The sequence below is a fragment of the Stomoxys calcitrans genome, chromosome 1 (genome assembly GCF_963082655.1).
Source record: "Stomoxys calcitrans chromosome 1, idStoCalc2.1, whole genome shotgun sequence".
NCBI classification, from domain to species: Eukaryota; Metazoa; Arthropoda; class Insecta; order Diptera; family Muscidae; genus Stomoxys; species Stomoxys calcitrans.
This window is the reverse complement of record NC_081552.1, coordinates 140,501,420-140,525,599: the sequence shown is the minus strand read 5'-3', so window position 1 is coordinate 140,525,599 and position 24,180 is coordinate 140,501,420. Positions and strand designations below refer to the sequence as shown.

At 37.9% G+C, this 24,180-nt stretch overlaps 1 protein-coding gene across 2 annotated transcripts in view; it reads right to left on the bottom strand.

The window, feature by feature from the left end:
• Positions 1-24,180, bottom strand: part of LOC106085333 (LIM/homeobox protein Awh) — a 101,817-nt gene that overhangs the window by 1,957 nt on the left and 75,680 nt on the right. The window contains exons 2-5 of one of the 2 annotated variants that reach the window (XM_013249551.2): positions 16,044-16,225; positions 11,072-11,289; positions 10,039-10,272; positions 9,608-9,733 (exon numbers count right to left, since the gene is read on the bottom strand). In XM_013249551.2, coding sequence (XP_013105005.1) covers positions 9,608-9,733; positions 10,039-10,272; positions 11,072-11,289; positions 16,044-16,225 — 760 coding nt within the window. The remainder of the gene's footprint in view (positions 1-9,607; positions 9,734-10,038; positions 10,273-11,071; positions 11,290-16,043; positions 16,226-24,180) is intronic. The other variant, XM_013249552.2, reaches the window with a different exon arrangement.

Below are 24,180 nucleotides of genomic sequence, written 5' to 3'. Positions count from 1 at the left end.
GCAGCTATATCAGGTAATGAACCGATTTAAACCTTATTTGACACAGTTGTTGAAAGTAAGAAAAAAATACGTCTTGCAAAATTTAAGCCAAATCGGATAGGCATTGCGCCCCCTAGAAGCTCAAAAAGTCAAGTCCCCAGATATGTTCATATGACATCTATATATTGTATATCATAATAAAACACGTCGTGCAGAATTTCATTCCAATCGGATAAGATTTGCGCACTCTAGAGGCTCAAGAAGTCAAGACCCAAGATCGGATTATATGGCAGCTATATCGGGTTATGAACCGATTTGAACCATACTTGGCACAGTTGTTGGATGTCATAACAAAACACGTCGTGCAAAATTTCATCCCAATCGGATAAGAATTGCGCACTCTAGAGGCTCAAGAAGTCAAGACCCAAGATCGGTTTATATAGCAGCTATATCAAAACATTGACCGATATGACCCATTAACAATACCAACCGACCTACACTAATAAGAAGTATTTCTGCAAAATTTCAAGCGGCAGACACGGACGGACATGGCTAGATCGACATAAAATGTAGCGACGATCAAGAATATATATACTTTATGGGGTCTCAAACGAATATTTCGAGTAGTTACAAACAGAATGACGAAATTAGTATACCCACCATCCTATGGTGGAGGGTATAAAAACAAGTGAAAAAGCTTTAAGTTCGGCCGGGCCGAACATTGGATACCCACCACCTCGGATATATATGTAAACCACCTTTCGTCATAGTCCGGTGAAAAAAGCATTATTTATGCACTCATAGCAGACATATCGAAATATCGACCGAGTTGGACCAAATTCGGCATGGAGGTTGAGTAGTCTAATAAATACAAGTCACTGTTCAATTTTAGTGCAATATTTGTCTTTTTGGCAGCTATGTTCAAATATAGACGGATCTGAACCATGTAGCACACGAACGTCGAATAGCCTAACATAAGTCGCTGTGACAAATTTCAGCGAAATTGGGTCAATACCTTAAATCGAGAGATCGGACTCTATGGCAGCTATATCCAAATCTGGACCGATCTGAGCCATCTTCAAGAAGGATATCGAGGGGTCTAACACAACTCACTGTGCCAATATCTAGCGAAATCTGATAATATATGCGTCGTTATGGGCCCAAGACCTTAAATCAAGAGATCAGTTATCTCCAAAGCTGTCCTCCGCTCCTATAGGTGTGGGTGTCTTGGCACCTATAGTCGAGAGTAATGCTTCAAGCGCACAACTAGTCGTCAGACTGATTAATGAGGAAGAGACGGATGAACCAGAGGGATGCACATTTCGTCCCCAGCCTTTAAGTACAGGTGGTGTTTCTGACTCGGATTCAGATAGTGACTTTGTCAATGAAACAATCATCGCAGCCGCATCGAGAGATGAGGGTAGCGTGATGACGGCAGAAGTGAGCGATGGCTTTGCTAAGCTCACAAGCTGATCATGAAAACGATCTGGGGCACGACGAAGGAGATAGAGGAGTATGTACCGGCAGCCCAATCGGGTGAAACTGCGGAATGCTGGAAGGGATAGAACTGACATTCCAAGCACTTCTACGGAAGCTGGAAAAAGAATCAGATCCATCGAAAGGCTCAACATTGCCTAAATGCTGAAGAAGAAAAAGTAGGCCACAGCCATCACAGAAGGGGAAGATTGTCGCTGAGAATGATAAGGAGCCACCCTCTTACGCCAGAGTGGCAAGGAAGCACAATAAAGATAAGCTGACATATGCAGTCATCAATATCGGCAGTGCATCTGGTAGGATTTCACCAGATCATCAGTCCCAAGTGAAGGATGTGGTTTACTAGCGTATTTTCGAACATGTGTGGCACTCTAAAGAGGGTCCACCCATACAAATAATGAGCTGCGAGTATAGAGGGGACATCTTTACGCTGCGTTTTGCGTCGGCGGAATGTATTGATACCGTGCAACAGCTCCCTGGGAGGGCGCAAAGCTCGACCTCGTGAGAAAGATGGACATCACTCAGCTCACAAAGGCGACGGTCTTCATCAAGGGGCGGGGGAGTAAATTTGCGACGGAACGCATGTTGGGATTCTTGGGCAAGCAAAACGCATGTCAGGATTCTTGGTCGCAGAGAAGTAGGAGGTCTTCCACTGGGAGGAGAAGGAGGAAGGAACTCTCTTTGTGGTTGTCATTGATCAAGTCTCTGTGACGAGTTTGGCTAAGACTGAAGGCATGGCGCACTACGAGAGCAAGGTTGTTTTTTTTTTTCAAGATTGGGAAGAGTAGGATAGGCAGAAATCCTCATATTGAGACATCAGGCCGTGCAGTGGCAGGTGACACAATACCGCCCAACGAATAGGAGGCTACCGACGAGACAATCACTACCTCTCTCTATATTGGAAAGACTATGATAAGCAAAAATCCCAATACTAAAATATCAAGATGCCCATCTACTGGAGTACCAATGATTGAGGTAATCCAGATAAACCTCCACCGGAGCAAGACTCATACTCTGATGGAAAAAATCCGCAAGGGCAAGATTCATATTGCCTTAATTCAGGAGCCAAGAACGACCCGGAACAAAGTTTCTGGACAGAACTATATCAACTACCAATTATTCTAAGCTAACACTGGTACTCGGTAGACGATTTGGCGGAGAAGGCCAGAGGCTGCCATCAATAAACTTGGTCAACCCGAAGACTTAGCCTGCCTTTAGACAAAAAGAGAATCTGTGCAAATTTCATCTCAATATCTCTATTTTTAAAGACTGTAGCGGACATGGCTAGATCGTCCTAGATTTTTACGACGATCAAGAATATATATATTTAAAAGGGTCGGCAATGGATATTTCGATGTGTTGCATAACGATATTACAAAATGAATATATGCCCATCCTTCGGTGATGGGTATAAAATTTGAAATTAGGATGAGTATAAAGCCAGGTTTTTTAATCTCCGGTTACAATTTATCGTATTGATATTCTTCTGGTTAAAGGAATTTGGTTTTCTGAATATATGCTTATTACTTATCCTTATGATAAACCTTAAGCGGCAGATGGATACCGGTTAGTGTCTTATCGACCCGATATATACAGCTGTTTTTTGTTAACCAATAGCTGCGTAATATTAAGTGTGTTCGCGTACTTATCCAGTTACAATTTGCCAGTAAAAATTTGCACCCTCTTATTTACAAAACTCTCCAAATGTTTTTCACTCTCACAATCTCTCTCATTGCAAAAAGTAACCTCTCTCCGTAAACGTTTGTGTAAATTTTTGTGAACACGAACACTATAATTGCTGATTGCTACTTAATAAATTACCTTTAAAGTTTACGGGAAAACCAAATTTGTTAACAGGAGGTTCATCGCCACGATAAATTAATGTTCCGATTAGCTAAGAAGTTAGTTAGTTAGTTAGAAGTTAGAAAGAACTTTATTTTTTCTACGATAAACCCGCCCTTAGCATATTAACATAAAAAATAGATATTTAAAGACGCTGCTACTCATGAGGCTGCTTTAGGTCTTTAACTAAGGTACACTGTTGCCTCATCTCAAATTCAATTTCCAACTTTCGGCGATATTTTGACATCCATTTTAGATTTTTGTCTCTAATAAGTTAAGAATCTACTAAACTACCATTTAAAATAAGCAATCCCTAATATCAAGAAAAATATATTTTACTGAAGGAAATTGTCCCTTAAAAAGTTGGACAATTTGTCATCTTTAAATAAAAAACTAATAAAAAAAACGGTTATCAAAGTCAAATTTTGCCGAAACCATTAAAGCAATTGTATACCCCAAGACCTACTTTTTTGTAGGAATTTTGAGCCCAGGATAGTGCTCAACAAGGCAGCGATTTATGAAAACTTGGACTTAACGGGTAGTCGCTTGTGTCAAACTCCAAGTGTGCAACCATATAATAAAATAACTTTCACACTACTGTTGAAGATTCTGACTTTTGCATTATGTGAGATGTCACTGCATCTCCAAACTCTGTTGAGTTAGAGAAAGGCGCTTCTAGCCTTGTTGATACGTCCACCTCTGATCTCCCGTCCTTTGTTATTTTGCTGCCAAGATAGGAAAAGTTGTCAACGCCTTCAATGATATGGTCGTTCATAGTGAGAGGTGTCAGATTTGATGTTCCCACACGACTCAATTTGGTCTTTGCTATGTTTATCCCCAGGCCAACTTTGGCAGCATTTACATTTAGTCGTTCCAGTTTCGCCTTTATGAGTTCGAAACAATGCGCATATATCAAATCTACAATACGAATACTTTCCATATTCTGGCCAAACCGTATTTGCAATGAAGAATTGCAAATAAAAACAAACACTTCCCCTGTCGATGTAGAAATCCGGAAGAGAAAATGGACTTGGTTGGGTCATATCCTACGCCGATCGCGCGATGATATAGCGAAAAGTGTTCTAGACTGGAAACCTCAAGGACAGCGAGAGAGGGGACGCCCGAAAAACACATGGATCCGCTGTATGAAAAGAGAGTTGGAATCAACCCATATATCGTGGAATCAACCAAGGCTTTGGCCAACGATAGAGCTCGATGGAGAATGCTTGTGGATGCCCTATGTTCACACTGATAAGTTCAATAAAAGAAGAAGAAGAAGCATAAACACAGTAAATTGTTGTTGGTTGTTTTCCAAAGCATACCTTATGTGTGGCATGGTTGCCAGATTTATTTGAGACAGATACCCACAATTTCAAACAAAATTCCCCAAAAAATCCCCAATTGTATTGTTTTTCCCCTAAAGAAAAAAATGCAAAGATTACAGTTTTTTTTCATAAAAACTTGAGTCTTATTCCGTCAATTGGTGCATTTTAATGTTGTCATTGTAAGTAATAAAAAACATTTCAGTCGATGACCAATCGGACGATAGTTTTACTCGGTTTATATGGGAGCCATTATATGAGGTTGCAAATCGATTTTGACCATACTTGGCACTATTGTTAGCAGTCGTAACAGAACACTCCCTTAGTTTCAGCCCAATTTTGGACCAAAAATCCGAACGTCCTCGAAAGGACAAGTTGCCGATTTAACAAAATCTGAGTCTAAATGAACTGCTTTTAGGAGTAGAGTACAAACGTAACTTTCAAACATTTAACGAGTGGCTGAGAGTCCGCCTTATACTTAAGTAGACTTATAGCCCAATAATGGCAATATTATATTCAAATGAAGGATATATGGCAGTAGGGTAAAAATTTGTTGCGTTCACATGTAAGAGCTCTTAGCAGTAAGTATGATAAGCACCTGAAATGGCTATATAAAGCCAAGCTTCTAGAGCTCGCCCCTCCTTCAATTCCTACCAAACGGATGTAGAACCTGATTATAACAATATGACGCATAAATGAAAAGAAGAGGGTACGAATCCTACAAATAATAAATAAAAATGAAAAAAAAAACCTTTTAGGCTGAGTGATTGTATGGCTGCACAATCTTAACTTTTTAAAATATGCACTGCATTCAACCGAAATGTATTGGCAAGATGCGTATGCCAACAACGTGGAGTATAAATGAAATCAAGGTACACCCATGAGACCTAGAAGTGTAGATTAAATATGTAGGTAAATTTGTATTCTGTGTATTGTAGAAGGCCACCGTAGCACAGAGGTTAGCTTGTCCGCCTATGACGCTAAACGCGTCATTCTGGCGAGACCATCAGAAAAAAAAAAATTCAGCGGTGGTTTTCCCCTCCTAATGCTGCCAACATTTGTGAGGTACTATGCTATGTAAAACTTCTCTCCAAAGAGGTGTCGCACTGCGGCACGCCGTTCGGACTCGGCTATAAAAAGGAGGCCCCTTATCATTGAGCTTAAACTTGAATCGTACTGCACTCATTGATATGTGAGAAGTTTGCCCCTGTTCCTTAGTGGAACAGGTGAATGAACACATTTCGAACCGAACACTGATTTTGGTAATAAAATTCAATGATTTGCAAGCGTTGCTCGTTAGTAAGTCTATTCATGATGAAATGTCAAAGCATACTGAGCATCTTTTTCTTTGACACCATGTCTGAAATCCCACGTGATCTGTCAAATACTAATGCATGAAAATCCTAACCTGAAAACAATCACCCTTTAGATCTATCTGTGCCGAAGAGGATCATTATTGGCATAGTTGGTTTTATAATAAGAAATTTTCAAAAGATCAAAATAGCTGGTAGGTCTGATAAGAACGTTAAAGAAAATTCGACTCAAAAGAAAGCAGGAATCTATTTGACCATGAATTTATTTAGTCAAAAACGCAATGTTTAGCATCGTTCTACGACTTTTTAATGTAGGAAACTTTATAAGATTTAATCGGTACTCATACGAAGGTAATGAACTTCTGTCCCACCCATTTCGACGGAGACAAAATAATAGAAATTTATTTTTGAACCGATTCTATCAAAACAGAATGAATATTGTAGTACGGATCCCATACCACTGAACCGTACTCGAGATTACTTCTGACCTAAAGCCATCGTTCCCTAAAGCCATCGTTGACCAAACAAGTATATTCTAAAATATTTGTTATCGTCGATTTCGATTTCCGGAACCCATGTTGGTAGGGAGACAATATAGAAGAGACTTAATGTGAAATAGTGTCAGTCAGAATTTTCTCTAATAGCTTCGGAAAAGCATTCAAAATTGAAATGCCCCTGTAATTAGAAACCTCAATGCGATTTCCGGCTTTAAATAACAGTCTTATATAAGATTGCTTCCACAATTCCGGCAGATATCCATGCTTTAATGAACTGTTGAAAAGTGTACAAAGGGGATACAAAAGTTCGAGAGCGCAATGTTTTAAAATTTTCGATGGAATTCCATCTGGACCGGGTTTTCTTCAGTGACCTTAAATTTTCAAGTACTACGTTTTCGCCAATCCCTGACACGTCTATAAAAGCTGAATTGTTGATTGTGTATGGATATGTTCCACATAAATCATAATAATTATCTGAGTAAGTAGTGCTGAAAAAGTTTGCAAAGATGTCGGCAATGCCTGAATCGTTATCAGCTACTTTAGCTTTATATCGAAGAAAGTTCGGTAAGCTATTAGAATGGCGCTTTGAATTCACAAATTTGTAGAAGGATTTAGGATTTGATTTCTAATTTTATTCAAATAACATACGCCAATTTGTTTTCTTTATTATATTCGCATCTTGTTAATGAATACATCGAAAAGTCACACGTTGACCCTGAGCGTTTAAACCTTTTATATAATTTATTCTTCTTATTCTTCAGCCTAGAAAGATTGGTTGTATTCCATGGAGGACCAGAAGCGTTGCAAAAAGTAGTTTTAGGGACAGATTGAGAAATGAAGTCAAGTAGCACAGTATAAAAAGGTGAAATCATTTCATTGATATTTTTAGATCTGAAAATTTCATTCCAATGAACAGATGAGAGTAGTGAGTTCAGTTTGATGTAATCAGTTTTAGCAAAACAGTACACTTTTTCAATTGCTACATCTCTTTTAACTTTAAGAGTGGGATAGGGTATAAGTAATTTGAGTGTCGGATGATATCTATCCTCAGGACTTACAACCGGATTATTAGAACTTGAACATAACTCAGATGGTTGATTAACGAAAACAAGATCGAGTAATTTAGAAAATGAATTGTTTATGTAATTAATTTGAAAAAGACCAAAATGTAACAATATGCCGATGCATTCATTAGAAATGCCATTTGGTATCACGGGTGTTAAATCTTTTGACTCGGACGAATGAATCAAGTTAATTTGAGGTAGATTAAAATCACCAAGGGCAATCAATGTGTCTCTTGGTTGAGACGACTGAGATGCTTATTGGATTGCAGATACGTGTTTTACATAAATATTCTCGCATGAAGAGGGTGGGATATAATAACATGAAATAAATATTGAAACATTTTTCAAAAATATCTTTACGGGTACAAATTCAATATCCAAGGAAGATTCCACTATTATTTCTTCAGAAGGAAATTCAGTGGATACCGCTATTAGCACACCACCGCCAGATTTTTTAATTCTATCGTTCCGATCACGCCTATATATTTGATATTTGGAATGTAATATTTCAGAATCGTATACCTTATTCTGAAGCCAAGTTTCAGTAAAAGCGATGATATGATAATCGAAAATAAAGCTATCTGAGTAAAGAGACGATAGTTTTGTATTTAACCCTCTAACATTTTGATATACTAGAGATATGTGATCAGCAGCAAATGATAAATTCAGTTTTTTGGCATAATTTCAGAGTTAGAATTAGTTGGGAGGTAAACAACATCAGATCGAGGCGTATCTTTAAAGATATATTATCGGATAAATGCCTTAGCGGGCCAAAAATCAGGCTTTATAACGACTTCAAAAATGTCTTCTGGAACAATGATTCGGAAAGAAGCTTAGCTATGCCTTTCATGGTACTTAAATTTGTAAACACTCAATTCGACATCAATGTCAATCTATGATTTTATATAAAATAACATGTCATCGGTGGAAGTTTCAGCAGCGAATTTGGCTGCAAAAATCGCTTTCTTATTCGGGGCAACTTTTAGTGGTTTAGGAGTCGTAGTTGGTAGTTTGGGTGTAACGATGGGGAGGAAACTTATTGCTCAGTAGTTGGCACATTCCGTCTTCTCTTCTTCTCACCGCAATTTCGTTTTTAACAGAAAAAAGTTTGAAACTACTATGCACGAACGAAATAAAATATAAGCAATATTAACATATATTTTTGTTAAAATAAAGAAGCTTGCTAATCGTTGCAAAAGCAACACCGTAATTATGATGCTGCGTTTGCGGTGTTTTCGTTCTCGTCTTTCATTCACTCAAAACACCGCCATAGACAAAGACGATGTTGAAAGCGGTGGTACACGAAATTCAAATCAGTATTCAAATGCTCGCCACTCCGACCAATGTGGTAAGCATAACACCGCATCAATTGCGGTGGCGATACCCACTAGCGCCGTATTTTGATGAGTATACCGCAAATCAGAAAAATACCACCGCTTGCAGTTCTCTGGTATGCAGCTCTTGCAATATCTTCTTTTCCATAGGAAATGCATTGATTTGGCAATTCTAAATTGTCATTTTCAACAGAAACTATAATGTCAAATGAAAATGTTTGGCCCAAATTGTTTTTCAAAAAAAAATCAAATTTCATTTCTTTCTTTTATAAAAATAAGACAGCATTAAAAATGTGCTATATAAATTGCACTTATAAATTATTATAATTGCACTTATAAATTATTATAAATTTTTATAATTGTGTCGATGTGTGCAATACATCATACGCCACCTTGGTCACTCCATATCAAAATACACTAGCACAAATTTTTATAAGTATTAAATTTCTCATTGTGTTAAGCTATCATGAAACCAATAAATAAATATATACTTGGCAAATAGTTATTTCGCCAAATCATGGGCGAATAAATAAATATATACTTGGCAAATAGTTATTTCGCCAAATCATGGGTAATACGAACTTTAAGCGTCTCCTTATTTTACTAAACCGCAATCGTAGACATACGACGCGTTTGTGACATAAAATATGACAAAAAGAAAAAAACAGCAAAAATGGAGGTGCTGACCAGTGTATTAGATGCCAATGTTCTGTTGGGTTTAATTTTTCTTTAGCAATAAATCTAAAGTCTATTAGTACTTACCGTGAGCGGGATACAATCCCGCTTTATTGCCATTCAGTTGCATGGGGTTTTGAGCATTATTCTGGAAGGAGTAGGTGAGCTGCAGGTTTATGTGGCGGGCAAAAGAATTTCCTTCAGGTTCACGCACTATAATCAAAAATATGTTGTAGAGAATATTTCTATAAGTATGTAAGTATCTAAGCCATCCAAAATTCTATTAAGCTATGACCACAACCACCATCACCAATTTTATCTCACAAATGTCTTTGTACAGATCGAAAGCGGACGTGAGGGAAAATACAAACGAAATAGCTAGGAATACATACTACAATACAAACAAATCAGCTAAACTACACCCAGCTTAATCCGGGACAGCAGTGGCAATCAACTGCTGCAATTACATAAGATTCTCTCGCTAATCTACCACTAGTGCTACAACTAACACTACTTACTTTTATTCTTACCAGCATGTATGTGTTTTTTCTGACGGGCGCGGGAATTTTGAAACCAGACTTGGGTGACACGTTTACTCAGTCCTGTCACGGAGGCTATGCGCTCAAGATCCTGGCCATCGGGATTACTGTCTATTTGAAAGTTGGCTTGTAATACTTGTAACTGCTCTTCGGTAAAAGTGGTGCGAACTCTTTTCGTTTTACTTTTGTGGTAGCCATCACCATCACAGCCATCTGAAAGATAGAAACATATAATATACAGTTAGAGTTGCATCACAAGATCGGCCACTACGAAATGCATTTTCAAGCTACAATCCTCATTATCGCCACCTTCAATTTGCTGCTGCAGACAAATTGAAAAGCATTTACATCTCCTACCCGACTTGTTCTTCACTTTCCATCCCATCTCCCTTTGCGACATAATATTTCATGCGTGATTTAAATAAATTTGAGTCAAAAGGAACGAATGTTTGTCAACCATGTCACAGTATACTCCCTTCGTGTGCGTTAAACACCATAAGCATTTGTAGAGTCCACCGTCCCACACTGGAATCCGTCATACCGTGCAGGTATGTGGAACGTTTCGCAAATGAATGCATTTTATGTTTGATGCCGCTTGGGAAGCACGTTTTATGTCAACTTGTTGGTCTACCAGCCGATGGCTGGACGAGTCAGAACTTTGGAAGTTTGGCAACGAAACTGACTTTGTTACACACACATGCATATACTCATTCGGTGGGTGCCAAAAAAAGAGAGAAACGACAGGATGTTTGGACGAACAAGGCAAATGACTTTCTGACTGACTGCTAGCGCAGCTAGCGTTAAGGTTTTGTAGACTTATGTTTATTTGGCTACGCCTTTGATGGGACGGATGATGATTGTATATACACGTGGTTCATAGATTAAAAGAGAATCACGTGCCATATGTTGCATTGAAGGTTAAGCTACCATTTAACATATGGACTGTGGCGTATGTCCCTATAAGGAGCAATTTTTTGACTACCTCTCTGACATAATGATGAGTCGCACTTACCATCGCTGGAGGTCGTACCTCCTTCCACGGTCTCCAGGTAATGTGATTTACACAAAACCCGATCCTCCATGAGGGCAAATTGTTCTCCCGTTGACAATTGCCGACCACATTGATCACATGCAAAGCAGGCTAAATGAAACACCAAATCTCGCGCTCGTCTAACCCAATCAGAGGCTGAAATACCACGACAACATTTTGAACATTTGGCACCGAAGCTTCTGCAAAGAGAAATATGAAATTAAGAAATTGAATTTGGTTGAATTTTTTAAAGCTGAGAATTTAAGGCATTTAGTTGTCGTTTATTAAGGATACATGCATCATACTCATATATCTATTGCCCACATACCAGAATAGATTGTTGAGAGTGCTTAGCTATTCTTTGTGGTGGTGGGCTCAAAGATGTGGGCTACACATATGTTTGTAGGAAAATGAACACCCAGAGTTATGTGATTGTCGTAAAAATCAACAATTGTGTTGCTTCTAAAAACAATTGTGTCCTAATGTTGTGTGTCCTAATTTTACTGATTATTTTTTTCCACTTTTTATGTAGGCATAAATATTTTATAACTTTGTCTTCTTGGTTTGGCTCGAGATCATCGAACAATTTATACAAAGAGGTGTTGGTGTTTTATTTGTAATTTTTACCAATATTTCGACCACCATCGGTGATCTTCATCAGGGTTTTAACTATAAATTTAACAAAGAAGCAATTTTACAAAAAAAAAATTTTAAATTATAAAAACATTTATATATTTGAAAATAATTACATTTTGAAACAAAACAATCAACTTTTCCTTTACAACGCACAGGTTGGACTAAAGCTCTATCATTTTTGTCTGTATTTTTGTACCAAATTCCTGTAAATGAACTTTCTTTCTTCAAGTTCATGCGTTTGTTTGTGGGGTGTCAATAGTATGTAACATTTCTAAAGTAAATCGTCTTTTCTGATTAGATTCTTGTGCTAGCATGTCTACATCTATAAAATTTAGTGTACGCTCTGTTAAAGTGCAATGTGCTGCAAGAGCAGTTTTTTGTTTTAAAGGTTTGTCTTTCATTTTCTGGTCAGATTTGTGAGATGATAATCTTGTCTTTAATTTCGTTTAAGTTGTTCCCACGTACATATGTCATTGGACATAAATTTGCTTCCTCCCCGTAACATTTAAATGTATATTTCGTTTGAAAGAATACATTTTGGACAATTATCTTTTTTTGATATAGACATGTTAATCACAAATCCAAGAAAGCAGAAAAAACAATTGACTTTTTTGTTTGTCATCATCTGAAAAACTCTTGAATGCATGTTTCATTGAAGTTTCTCCAAATGTGTTGTTCGACATATAAGTTTTCTATTTCAATAGACGATTCTACCGATCACAGCGATAGAACGAATCTTAATGTCATATCTAATGAAAAGAAATCGAAAAAAGGGAGATCTTTTATGAGTAAAGTTTTTCGGGGTGGCAGCACTGCGACAGTTCGCACAGACTCCATCTGCGAAAGTTACAAGTGCCATTCTGCCATTTCATCATGGGGAAACTCAAAAACGAGCAATGATGGTAATTCGTTGAAATGTATTACAAAAATGCATGCTTTGTGATAAATGGCGATGGAAATCCACTGTTTTATCGAAAAATTTTGTTCAGAGACAATGTTCATTTCTGGTCAAATGAATACGTAGACAAGCAAACCATTCGCATCTGAGGTGAAGAACAGCCACATGCCATTAAAGAGTTAGCAATGCATCTCGAAGGAAATTCAGACAAATCGGGTGGTTATTGCCTTAAAAGAATGAAAGAGGTTTCGGATGGGATGCCTGGTATTGCCATTTGGAAGTTTATGCTACACAGATGGATCAAAGCTGGAGTACAGAGTGGATTTGGGCTCCATATTGAGAACCCAGGGAATGAGGTCTGTTCTCGACTGCCTGACCATAATATGGCCCTGCAGGCGGAGATCCGGGCGACCACGGAATGCGTGTGGTGCTGTTGTATTAGCGCGAGGACGGCCAGTGTGAATATACGTTTTGTGAACTCTCATGTGTCACTGTGGAACAGCGAAATGACTGGTAGAACGACGAAAATATATCCTGGGGATATCCAGATCGTGAGGAGACGAGTCTATTACAGAAAGGTAGTAAGAAGTAGGTCAGTATAGCTTTCGGCATCATAATGGAACACAAAGGACTACGAGGTCACTACGCAAAAGCGCAATTTACAGGGAGCACCTCCGATTCGCTGAAATTTGGTGTGTAGATGGGGGTTGACCCCAGGAACACCAATCAGAAGTCCGTTTTTGGGCCAAAGACCCCTGGGCCAACAGAAGGGCGATCGTGCGATGTTCTTTTTTTTTGAAAAATTTCTCCTTTTTTAGAGCTTAATTTATTCTTTTTGCATATCTATCGTAACCTACTACTTCGTAGCCCTCAATTGCTACTCATGTTGCCTATGTTACCTGGTGCGGCAAGTGATAGCATGTGTAGGACATATAGAAAAGATGATGAGACGTTGGAGCATGTCTTATGCCACTGCCCGGTTTCGCGATACTAGACATGAAACGATTTAGCGGCGTAGTATAAAAAACAATTAAGGATTTTGTTAGTACCACTGAATTCCTGATTTAGATATTCTTTTTCTAGATTTCATTTAGTTTTTAGAGCACGCAACAAGCCGATACTGGTTTGGGTATATGTCCATAGCGGCATGAGGCAATATCCGCAACGTAACCTAACCTTACCTTAAGTATTTACTATTTCCATTTTCACTTACTGCGGGTATTAGAACGCACTTCTACGCACACAGGAGGCCACCGCAGCGCAGAGGAGGTCCTTCTATGACGCTGAATGCCTAGGTTCGAATCCTGGCGAGACCATCAGAAAAAATTTTCAGCGGCTGTTTTCCCCTCCTAATGCTGGCAACATTTCTGAGGTACAATGCCATGTAAAAACTTCTCTCGCAAAGAGGTGTCGCCGTTCGGACTCGGCTAAAAAAAGAAGGCGGCTTATCATTGAGCTTAAACTTGAGTCGAACTGCACTCATTGACATGCGAAGTTTGCCCCTGTTCCTTAGAGGAATCTTCATGGGCAAAATTTGCAATATTCTACGCACACAAAACGTATTTAAACATTTTATTAAATTAATTTAAATACAAAGCTAAACAACACTTCTGGCGCAATGAGAGGAATACTAATGGTATTAATTTGATACCAAAGTGTATTAAAAATATTTGCCAAAAATGTGATTTAAAATAATACCAACCGGTATTGGCAAAGTGCCGTCCTTTTTTTTTTTTTTTTTTTTTTGAATTAGTGAAGTGCTTTATTGCTTTGCAAAACATTGCGAATAAAGCTTAAGGCGCTATTACACGGTATGTAGATGCCTTAGGACATGTTACTTTTTGTATGCACATGTAATGGAAAATGTTTGTCCAAATTGTCAATTAAGATACGATTTATCACTTTTGATATCACACCTGTATGTTATTTTCGTATGACATAACCTAAAAATTTAAGCTAAAATTGGTTTTTTTTTTGTGCGTAAAAGTTGTGAGAAAGCTGGTTAAGCCAAAAATTTGTGAAAACTTGTGAAAACAATTTAATTTGGGTTTGCTTTCGTTCGCTGCTAGTCGGTCGTTTGTATCACATGACATTTACAACTCAACATGTGCTAAATTTGACATGTCATAAGACAACTACATGCCGTGTAATAGAGCCTTTATGTATAAAATCTAATGTTAGTTTTTAGAAATTGTAATAAAAATGGCGAGATAACACTTTTAGGACACACTAAACCAATACGGATATAGTAATACCGGAAGTATTTCTTAGCATTTGGAAATTTTTCAAGCTGTTTGAAGAGCAACAGCCGTCTTTCAACATGCAAGCACACACTTACATGCTATACGCTATATGAACAACTACGACCAACAAGCGTTTAAGATGCTTCTCTCGCGTAGCCTATCCAAAGTTGTTCTAATGAATTGCATGTTCGTAGTTTAAGTGTTGAGGGGGAAAGAAAGCCCAACAATTTCAAACTTATTATGCCCGACTTGAAAAGCAAATATTTGTCCAGCCTCTGATAAACATTTAGTGTTTTTCTTATTTCCGTGAGTATGTTTGGTTTTGGGCTTTTTCCTCTTCGCCCCTTGGCTTCGTCGCATTGTGCGCCAACAATTTTGTATTCTTTCCACAATATCTTTGTATTGTGTACTTGGGCCGTGGACACTATGGTCGCAGGCCTGGTGTTTATGTTTGACACTTTATGACCGGCAAAATGTATCTCATCAGGGTAGCCAGCTAGACTGGGGACATGATGCATACATCCAATCTACATCCACATCAACATCCGATGTTGACAAGTCATGCTTGAGCGGCTGTGGAATGGAAAGTAACATCGAATGAATGAACGATCAATCGATCGACGGAATCGAAGATGATAAAGTGATCGCCAACCAGCCAGTTAGACTTGCAGTCAATTCTTCTTTTTGTTGGCTGCTGGCTCTTTCGCTCCCATTCGCCGGCACATTGATTCTAGCTCTATTAAAGCGGTTTGTTTTCTTGTTTTGCCCCAGTGTTTTCCTAAGGCTTTGAGTTCCAGATAGAGTTTAATTGAATGGAATATTTGATTTTCATCGGATGTTGCATAGACGACAGACATTTAAGGTTTTGTTTGTGTTACGGATTAAATGCGAAGCTAGAAGATACGATGACGAGGTTAATATAGATATTGGTATGGATATGTTTGACCACGTACTTGGCCACCCAATAACAATGTATTACTGCTGTGAGTGTACACACGCACACACATACTATTATATATTCATTTAGTGTGGGAAAATATTTTTACAAACACCTGAATCCACACACAACCGTTGAAACGGTAAAAGAGTTTGGATGCAGGTGATATATGTATGACAAGTGCACGAAAACGATTGAACGCACTGGAGTTCAGCTTATTAAACTTTGACTTGGACTTACTTGCTATAATCCGCTTTGCAGTAGACCTGACGTTCCCGTATAAAACAGGACTGTTGGCGATCCAAGGGACACATGCACATACAACATCGCAGGCAATTGGCGTGCCAAGAGCAACCGCCAACCTCGAGGTAGAATCTATCCGAGATTGGCTCCCCACACGCTGCGCATGACCGCAGCTCAGTCTGAAAATCGAAAAAGCACAAAAAGTTAGATTTGTTAGAAGAGATTGTAAATAAAATAATTTATTGAGAATTGGATTGTTAAAGACGATTGCATAATTAAAGTTAAACGAAAATTTCACATCGAATTGACCCATCTAGCGGTTGCTTCTTGAACGTTGTCTTATTTTATAAACTATTGTATTTATCCTCACCTAAAATACAGGACAACGTAACATAAAAATTTTTCCAAAAATCTCATTTCGCACTCTAGAGTATTAGGTAAGGTTTTAGGTCCTACCATAAAATATGTAAGCAAAGTACATATTTATTGGGGTGATGGCATTTTGAGTTTTTTTCCCCAAAAATTATTTCCCCTTGCACGAATGTATGAATTTTTGTCAATTTATTTGTTTATTCATTTTATCAGCTAATGGCAGCTGGGCAAACCAATTTTAATGTAAAAATATTACATTACAATTATAATATCTATTAAGTATAATCAGGAAGATGCAAACAAACGAAAAACAAGTAAGCGCGCGCTAAGTTCGGTCGGGCCGAATCTGTGCCAAATCGGATGAGTATCGCTCTCTCTAGAGGCTCAAGAACTCAAGATCCCAGATCGGTTTATATGGCAGCTATATCAGGTTATGGACCGATTTGAACCATGCTTCGTGCAGTTGTTGGAAGTGCTATCAAAACACTATGTGCAAAATTTCAGTCAAATTGGATGAGAATTGCGCCCTCTAGAGGCTCAAGAAGTCAAGACCCAAGATCGGTTTATATGGCAGCTATATCAGGTTATGAACCGATTTGGACCATACTTCGCACAGTTGTTGGAAGTGATATCAAAACACTATGTGCAAAATTTTAATCAACTCGGATAAGAATTCCGCCTTCTAAAAGCTCAAGAAGTCAAGACCAAAGATCGGTTTATATGGCAGCTATACCAGGTTATGGACCAATTTGAACCGTACTTAGCACAGTTGTTAGAACCGTACTTAGCACAGTTGTTAGAACCGTACTTAGCACAGTTGTTAGAACCGTACTTAGCACAGTTGTTAGAACCGTACTTAGCACAGTTGTGATATTGAAACACTATGTGCAAAATTTCAGTCAAATCAGACGAGAATTGTGCCCTCTAGAGGCTCAAGAAGTCAAGACCCAAGATCGGTTTATATGGCAGCTATATCAAAACATGAACCGATTTGGTCCAGTTACAATCCCAACCGACCTACACCAATAAGAAGTATTTGTGCAAACTTCAAGCCGCTAGCTCTACTCCTTCAAAAGTTAGCGTGCTTTCGACAGACAGACGGGCGGACATGGCTAGTTCGACTTAAAATGTCACGACGATCAAGAGTATATATATATATATACTTTATGGGGTCTTAGACGCATATATCAAGGTGTTACAAACAAGATGACAAAATTAGTATACCCCCATCCTATGGTGGAGGGTATAAAAACGGTAAAAACAATAACATAAGTACTAGAAATAGGCAATAGTCTATATAGTGAAGGAATAGCCGAACCCACAATAATGGATTTAGATTAAGCATTTCTGTATTCCGAAGACGAAAAAAATAACGATGAATCGGAGTAACGGTTTCTGCATTCACGCACAATCGCTCAGTAGACGCACACGAGTTCGCAGTAAAGGATTCACGATGAAATCGGTAATGTTGTCAAATCCGCAATAACGGATACAGATGGAACCGCCATCGTCGTCGAATCCGCAGTGACGGAATTTGTCCCAGACGCGATCTGGACACTGAAGCAGGAGCTAACAGAAACGACAGGCTTCAAAAGCTTGAAATAGCAGTATGTTGAGCAAGTTAAGATAAAAAAAAAATACTATCTAATCCGCCAAGACAGCTCTTTTTGTTATAGGTATTGTATCAAACATGCAAAACAAGTGGTATGCATTATTAAACTCTTTCATTTTTGCATAAAACGGAGTATATACTTCATAGTTGCGTTTGCAAAGGGTAGTCTAAGTGGAACATAATATCGCATAGGCTGGACTGGTACATCAAAATGTAAATGTTCAATCAATAAATAAGAATCAATATCACCATTTACTAACTTAACCATGAATACGATAACCAACATGCGGCGGCTTTTCAGAAGTGTTGGTAAATGAATTAATTTAAGTCAATTCACATATGGAGGTAGATCTATAAAACCATTCCCCCTAAGCCCCTTAGTGCAAACAAGAGGGATTTCTTCTGGTCAGACTCCGCTCTATTAATGTGGCAATCATAACTAGGAGACCACACAACGGAACAATATTTCAAAATAGGACGAACAAAAGAGGCATGGATAGACATTGCCTTCCCAACGCAAGAATAAATATGATCATAAAATTGCATCTCATTATCAAACAAAACTTCTTACTCCTTAAAAGAAGCCACGCTCTCAAGAACACAATCTCCTATACAATATGAGGTCGGAAATGCAGACCTTCTTGAATGGCATACTCTTACATTTCTTCCTATTAAGGCCCATACAATTAATATCACACCCTTCTATCAGCCTGTCAAAATCATTCTGTATTCCGATAGAATCAAAAGGTTACCAAATGTACGAAGAAAGACCGAATAATCGACGGAAGATCATTCAAATATAGAGCAAATATCGAATCGGGTCAAGATGACTACCTTGCGGAACACCAGACGTTACCATTATTCGTCTCGACTCGCGTCCTTTAAACGAGATCCTTTTAAACCTATCCGAAGCTAAGATTATATCCACTTCAAGAGTCATGATAATGATTCAGATACATAGATTGAAAACTCCATAAGGTTCGTATCCGTCGACTTATTCCGTAAAAATCCGTGTTGATTTTCTGAAAAAATCGTCCGATATTCCTGGACAAGCCTACGCATAACCAGTTGTTCAAGTAACTATGGAATGGTATTTAATTTAGCAATTACTCTGTAATTCTCGATATCAAACCTACTGCCATTCTAATGAAGAAGGACTATATAACTCTCCTATGTAACGCCGTTTGGTCCAAGAGAATAACTACACTTCAAGGACTTCAATCCAGCAAAAACCTCATCGTTAGTTAATGTTATATCCCAAATATAATCACAAGACCGAATATCACGTAAATCGACTGAAAAAAGTCAGCAAATAGTTCCGAAAGTGTCCCATCGTCAGAGGCCTATCGTGCAACCGCATGTAGTTAGGAAAGCCTACAGTCTTTCTCTTCGAGTTAACAAAATTATAATAGCTTTTAGGATCAGCATTCAATTTAAACCTCATGCGATGTAAATATTCAGCGTAACATTTCTTATTCATCTCATTCTATCGGTATCTCGCATCCATAGATTTAACATAATTAAAGTCTAAAATAAAATTTATTCCATATAAAAATGGAAAAAAGGTCACGTACTGACCACATAGAAATAATTTTGTGCATTTATCGAATTGCCTTATGTTTAAGATTTTGTCTAATCTTAAATAGGAACTCATCAAAATACACGTATAATTCGGGGAAACGACCCGATGGTTTTGAAAGTATCAAATGACAATATGTAATTGGTTCTTTGCAAATTACAATTGAATCTGTTTCTTTTCGATACACAAAGTAGTGAGAAAACAAAACAAAATCACATTGGTTTGTCTCGAAGTCAAGTAGTGTAAGGGTTGAAGCGACCTGCTGCGAAACATTTGGTCTACCTGTTTTTTGGGATAATGGAACAATTTCATAAACAGAATAATGTTACCCTTAGGAATGCGAGTAAATTGAATGAAAAAATTCAGTCTGTTATAAAGTTTTGTGGTGTATTGGCGCAAACAAATCGGTGGTGCAAAAGAGTTTAATTTAAAAGAAATAAAGTGATATATTTTTGTTACGAATGTGACCTTAGAATATATTGGGATTGGGTAATTGCAGATTTTTCATATAGTCGGCTATGACAAATTTTTTCACAGCTTGTGACTCTGTAATTGCATTCTTTCTTCTGTTAGTTATCAGCTGTTACTTTTAGCTTGCTTTAGAAAAAAGTATATTTGATTAAAGTTCATTCTAAGTTTTATTAAAAATTTATTTACTTTCTTTTAAAAAATCCGCAATAACTTTTTGGGCAACCCAATAGCTCACGATATATTGGGCAGATGCCTACAAAATGTTGGTTATTTTCGAATTGCAAACAGTGCATATCCCATCGGTATTCCTTCTGAAACAACGGGCGTTCAAATCAAGCAAACCGCTTCTAGCTTTTATAATTAAACTTGAAGCGCGAGGTGAAAAATTTTCTAATAAAATTGGAGTAAGGCTGTGTTCCAGACGGGGGTTAATATCGTGTAATTGAGAGTCGACTGCGTTTGCACGCAAATTATCGTAAGAGAATCTATTATGTCTTTTGAAAATTTACATTGTGGTATCTGAATATTGGGGGTTGAGAAATCTACAGAGTCACATATATTTGGCCTTTCATTTGCCCAGAATACCTTTAGTTCGATTATTTTCGTTGCCAGTATATGAGGTAATCTATGTGGAATAAGCCATAATATCTTGCTGATATAATCGAAAAGAATCCTCAGCGTTGTCACAAATAAAGTGTTAAATCCAGTCTCGAGGTGAAGTACATAGTTCGGAGTGTTAACCGGTAAATATAACATTTTCTTTATAAAAAAAACCTAAATAAAAAATAAAACCTTAATGTCATCCAAATCGGATGAAAAATGCTCCTTTTATGGGCTCAATACTGTAAATCGGGAGATCGTTCTATATGACAGCTATATCCAAATATGGTCCGATCTGAACCACATTTGACAGGAATAGAGATAGGAGCCTACCAGAACACACTGTGCCAAATTCCATCGAATTCGGGTAATAAAACAATCTTTTATGGCTTCAATACCGTATATCGGGAGTTCTGTCTACTGGGCAGCTATATCCAAATATAGTCCGATCTAAACCACACTTAACGGAAATGGGTAGGGGTTTACCAGATCTCTCTGTGCCAAATTTTATCGAAATCGGATGAGAAATTACCAATTTATTGCCTCAAGACTTTATGTCTGGAAATCGGTCTATATAGCGGCTATATAAAACTTAAATCCGATTTTTTGAGATCAGAAGGTCAGGTTTATATACAGAAAGAATACTAAATCATCAAAAATTGTATGGAAAATATTTGCATAACCAAGATATTTTCAAAATTATAAATACCCAAACAAGTAAAAAGGCGTCATTTTTGGCCGGGCCGAACTTTGGATACCCACCACCTCGTATATATGTATATATATATATATATATATATATATATATATATATAAACCACCTTTCGACATAATCCGGTGAAAAATGCATATGCATTTATGCACACGTAGCAGCTTTATCGAAATATGGTCCGATTTGGGCCAAATTCGACACGGATATTGTCTGGTCTAATAAGTACAGGTCACATTGTTCAATTTGGTAGAGCAAAATATTGGTCTTTTTGGTAGCCATATCGAAATATAGACCGATCGTATATGGTATACGACACGGATGTTGAAACCTGCTCAGCTCAATATCTCTATTTTTACAGACTTTAGCGAGTTTTCAACAGACAGACGAACGGACATGGCTAGATCGTCTTAGATTTTTACGCTGATCAAGAATATATATACTTTATAGGGTCGGAAATGGATATTTCGATGTGTTGCAAACGGAATGACAAAATGAATATATCCCCATCCTTCGGTGGTGGGTATAAAAACGTGTTCTGATGTGGACACAAAAACATTTGATCGCTGTCAAATTTCGCTCGCGAAACAAGTACACATTTCCGCGACTATTCCGAAAGCAGAATAGAATGCGAAGCCTTATGGATATATAAAACGCTATTCCCCCTAAATGCTTTGTACTTTAACGTTGGCAGCACTGACAAACGAAATAATCAAATATCAGCGAAACAAAAATAATAAATCATTTTAATTTTAAATTAATGTTTCTCAGAGTTCATAAATGGGATTTTTTTAAATCCCATGCAATTTTGTCGTTCCAGAATGTCTAATCATTGACTAAACATGTTGCGTTCTTTCTCTTTTAGTTTTGTCATTCAAATTGAAAGATGACTCCATATCTTTTAATAAACGGCGATAAGATTAGCCGCTTAGCTAATCGGGGATAGCTCTTTTCTCCATAGAAGGTTAGGTTGAAAAAAGGGTGCGGATATTAGTCCGCCCTATGCCACTATGGACATACACCGAAGCCAGTAATCGGCTTGTTGCGCGCCATGCCACGCCCCTCAGTTGGTTCATGTCTGGTATTGTGTCCCAACCTAAGGGTCGGTATCTGTTAGCCGCGAAAGCCGGGCAATAACAAAGGGAATGCTGCAACGCCTCATCATCTTCCCCGCATGCCCTACACATGCTATCACTTGCCGCAGCGATTTTACATAAGTGAGCTCGTAGTTCTGTGTATCTTGCTGTGATACCGCAAGCTATACAGTCCTCCTTCTTACTTCTTTTTAGTAATAGCCTCGTTTCTCACGATCGGGATCTCACCATAGGATTTTCGCCGTCCTACCGACCGTTTCGCTGTTCCACAGAGTTACAACTAAAGCTGAGTATGCACCTCTAGCAAAATTTTTGGTTGCAACCAAGACATTTATCTCGCCACTGAAAAATAGTTGCGTACAATACAAAATGGCGACAAGCATCGATTTATAATGTTGGCCTATTTTAATCATTTTTGGCTAATAAAGTACATATTTGCTGTAATTAATCGTTTTTATTTGCAAATAACTTTATTTCATGTTGCATGGAGCAATTAAACCATACATTTTCATTCGTAGTTTGGGCCAGTGGAAGAAATGTTCGGTCATAGCCAAAGTATGTATGTAAAGTATGTAAAAAAGTTGCAAGAAAAACTTTACCAATGCCTATTACATCACCCTGTTACACAACGAAAATTTCATTTGAGCTGCGTATCTGCAAGCGAAATTTTCGGTAACGGTAACGAAAACTTCGTTTAGGATATGTCAATGCATTTCTCATGGTTACGAAAATTTCGCCAGAGGTGCATACTGCGCTTAAGCGTAATTAAAACACCCCTAATATTTTCAAGCACGTCTGTGCACGAGTATGATAATGATAACATTGATTTCTTGTATGGAGGCCAGATTTCAGACCTGAGCTTCCAGAATTCCAAAACTTGTTAAGCATGTTTCACTAATCCCGTTCACCGCACAACATAACGATAACTTATCTTGGACTGTAAAACAAATCAAATAGACTGTGTTTATTAGCATTTCCGTTATGAAAAAATTGTCAAATTTAAAATTGTTATTAGGCGGTTTTGCATTTTAGCCCAGACTCCGCCATTAACTAAATGCTTATATTTTATTTACGTTTTAGTTAGGCAAGCTTTGTCGTAGAGTTCGCAACGGTAAGCAATCTCACAAAAAGAATGACCAAAAAAACTCTTTCCATAAATTAGCCAAATTTTTTCAAATAAATTTTATCACCATAAATCATTCTTGGTGCCACTACCACTACCACTAGCAGACGCCGCAGCACGCAGCACAGTCGTCCGCTGCAGCAGCAGCCGATTTTTACATTATGAAACATTTGAGCAACCAAAACAAACGAACAATCCGCAAGGCAGAAGAAGTAAAAAAACAACGCCAAAACAAAAGCAAATTTGAAATCAATTCGATATTCAGATTTTACATAAAAACCATAAATCTTTGTTTAGCTCACAATTTGTAGCGGCTTCTGTTTGATAACGGCCATTTTTAAAGTAAAAAAATTCAAATTTTTCTATCCATCTTAAATATTTTGCGTATTCAAATGAGAAATCGTTTAATGCAAAACCCTACAATCGGATGGGCGACAAACGTAGAAGAAACGCCGAACTAAAACAAAGACCTCGATAAATAAAACAAGTAAGATCGTGCCAAGTTCGGCCGGGCCGAATCTAATATACCCTCCACCATGAATCGCATTTGTCGAGTTCTATGCGCGGCATCTCT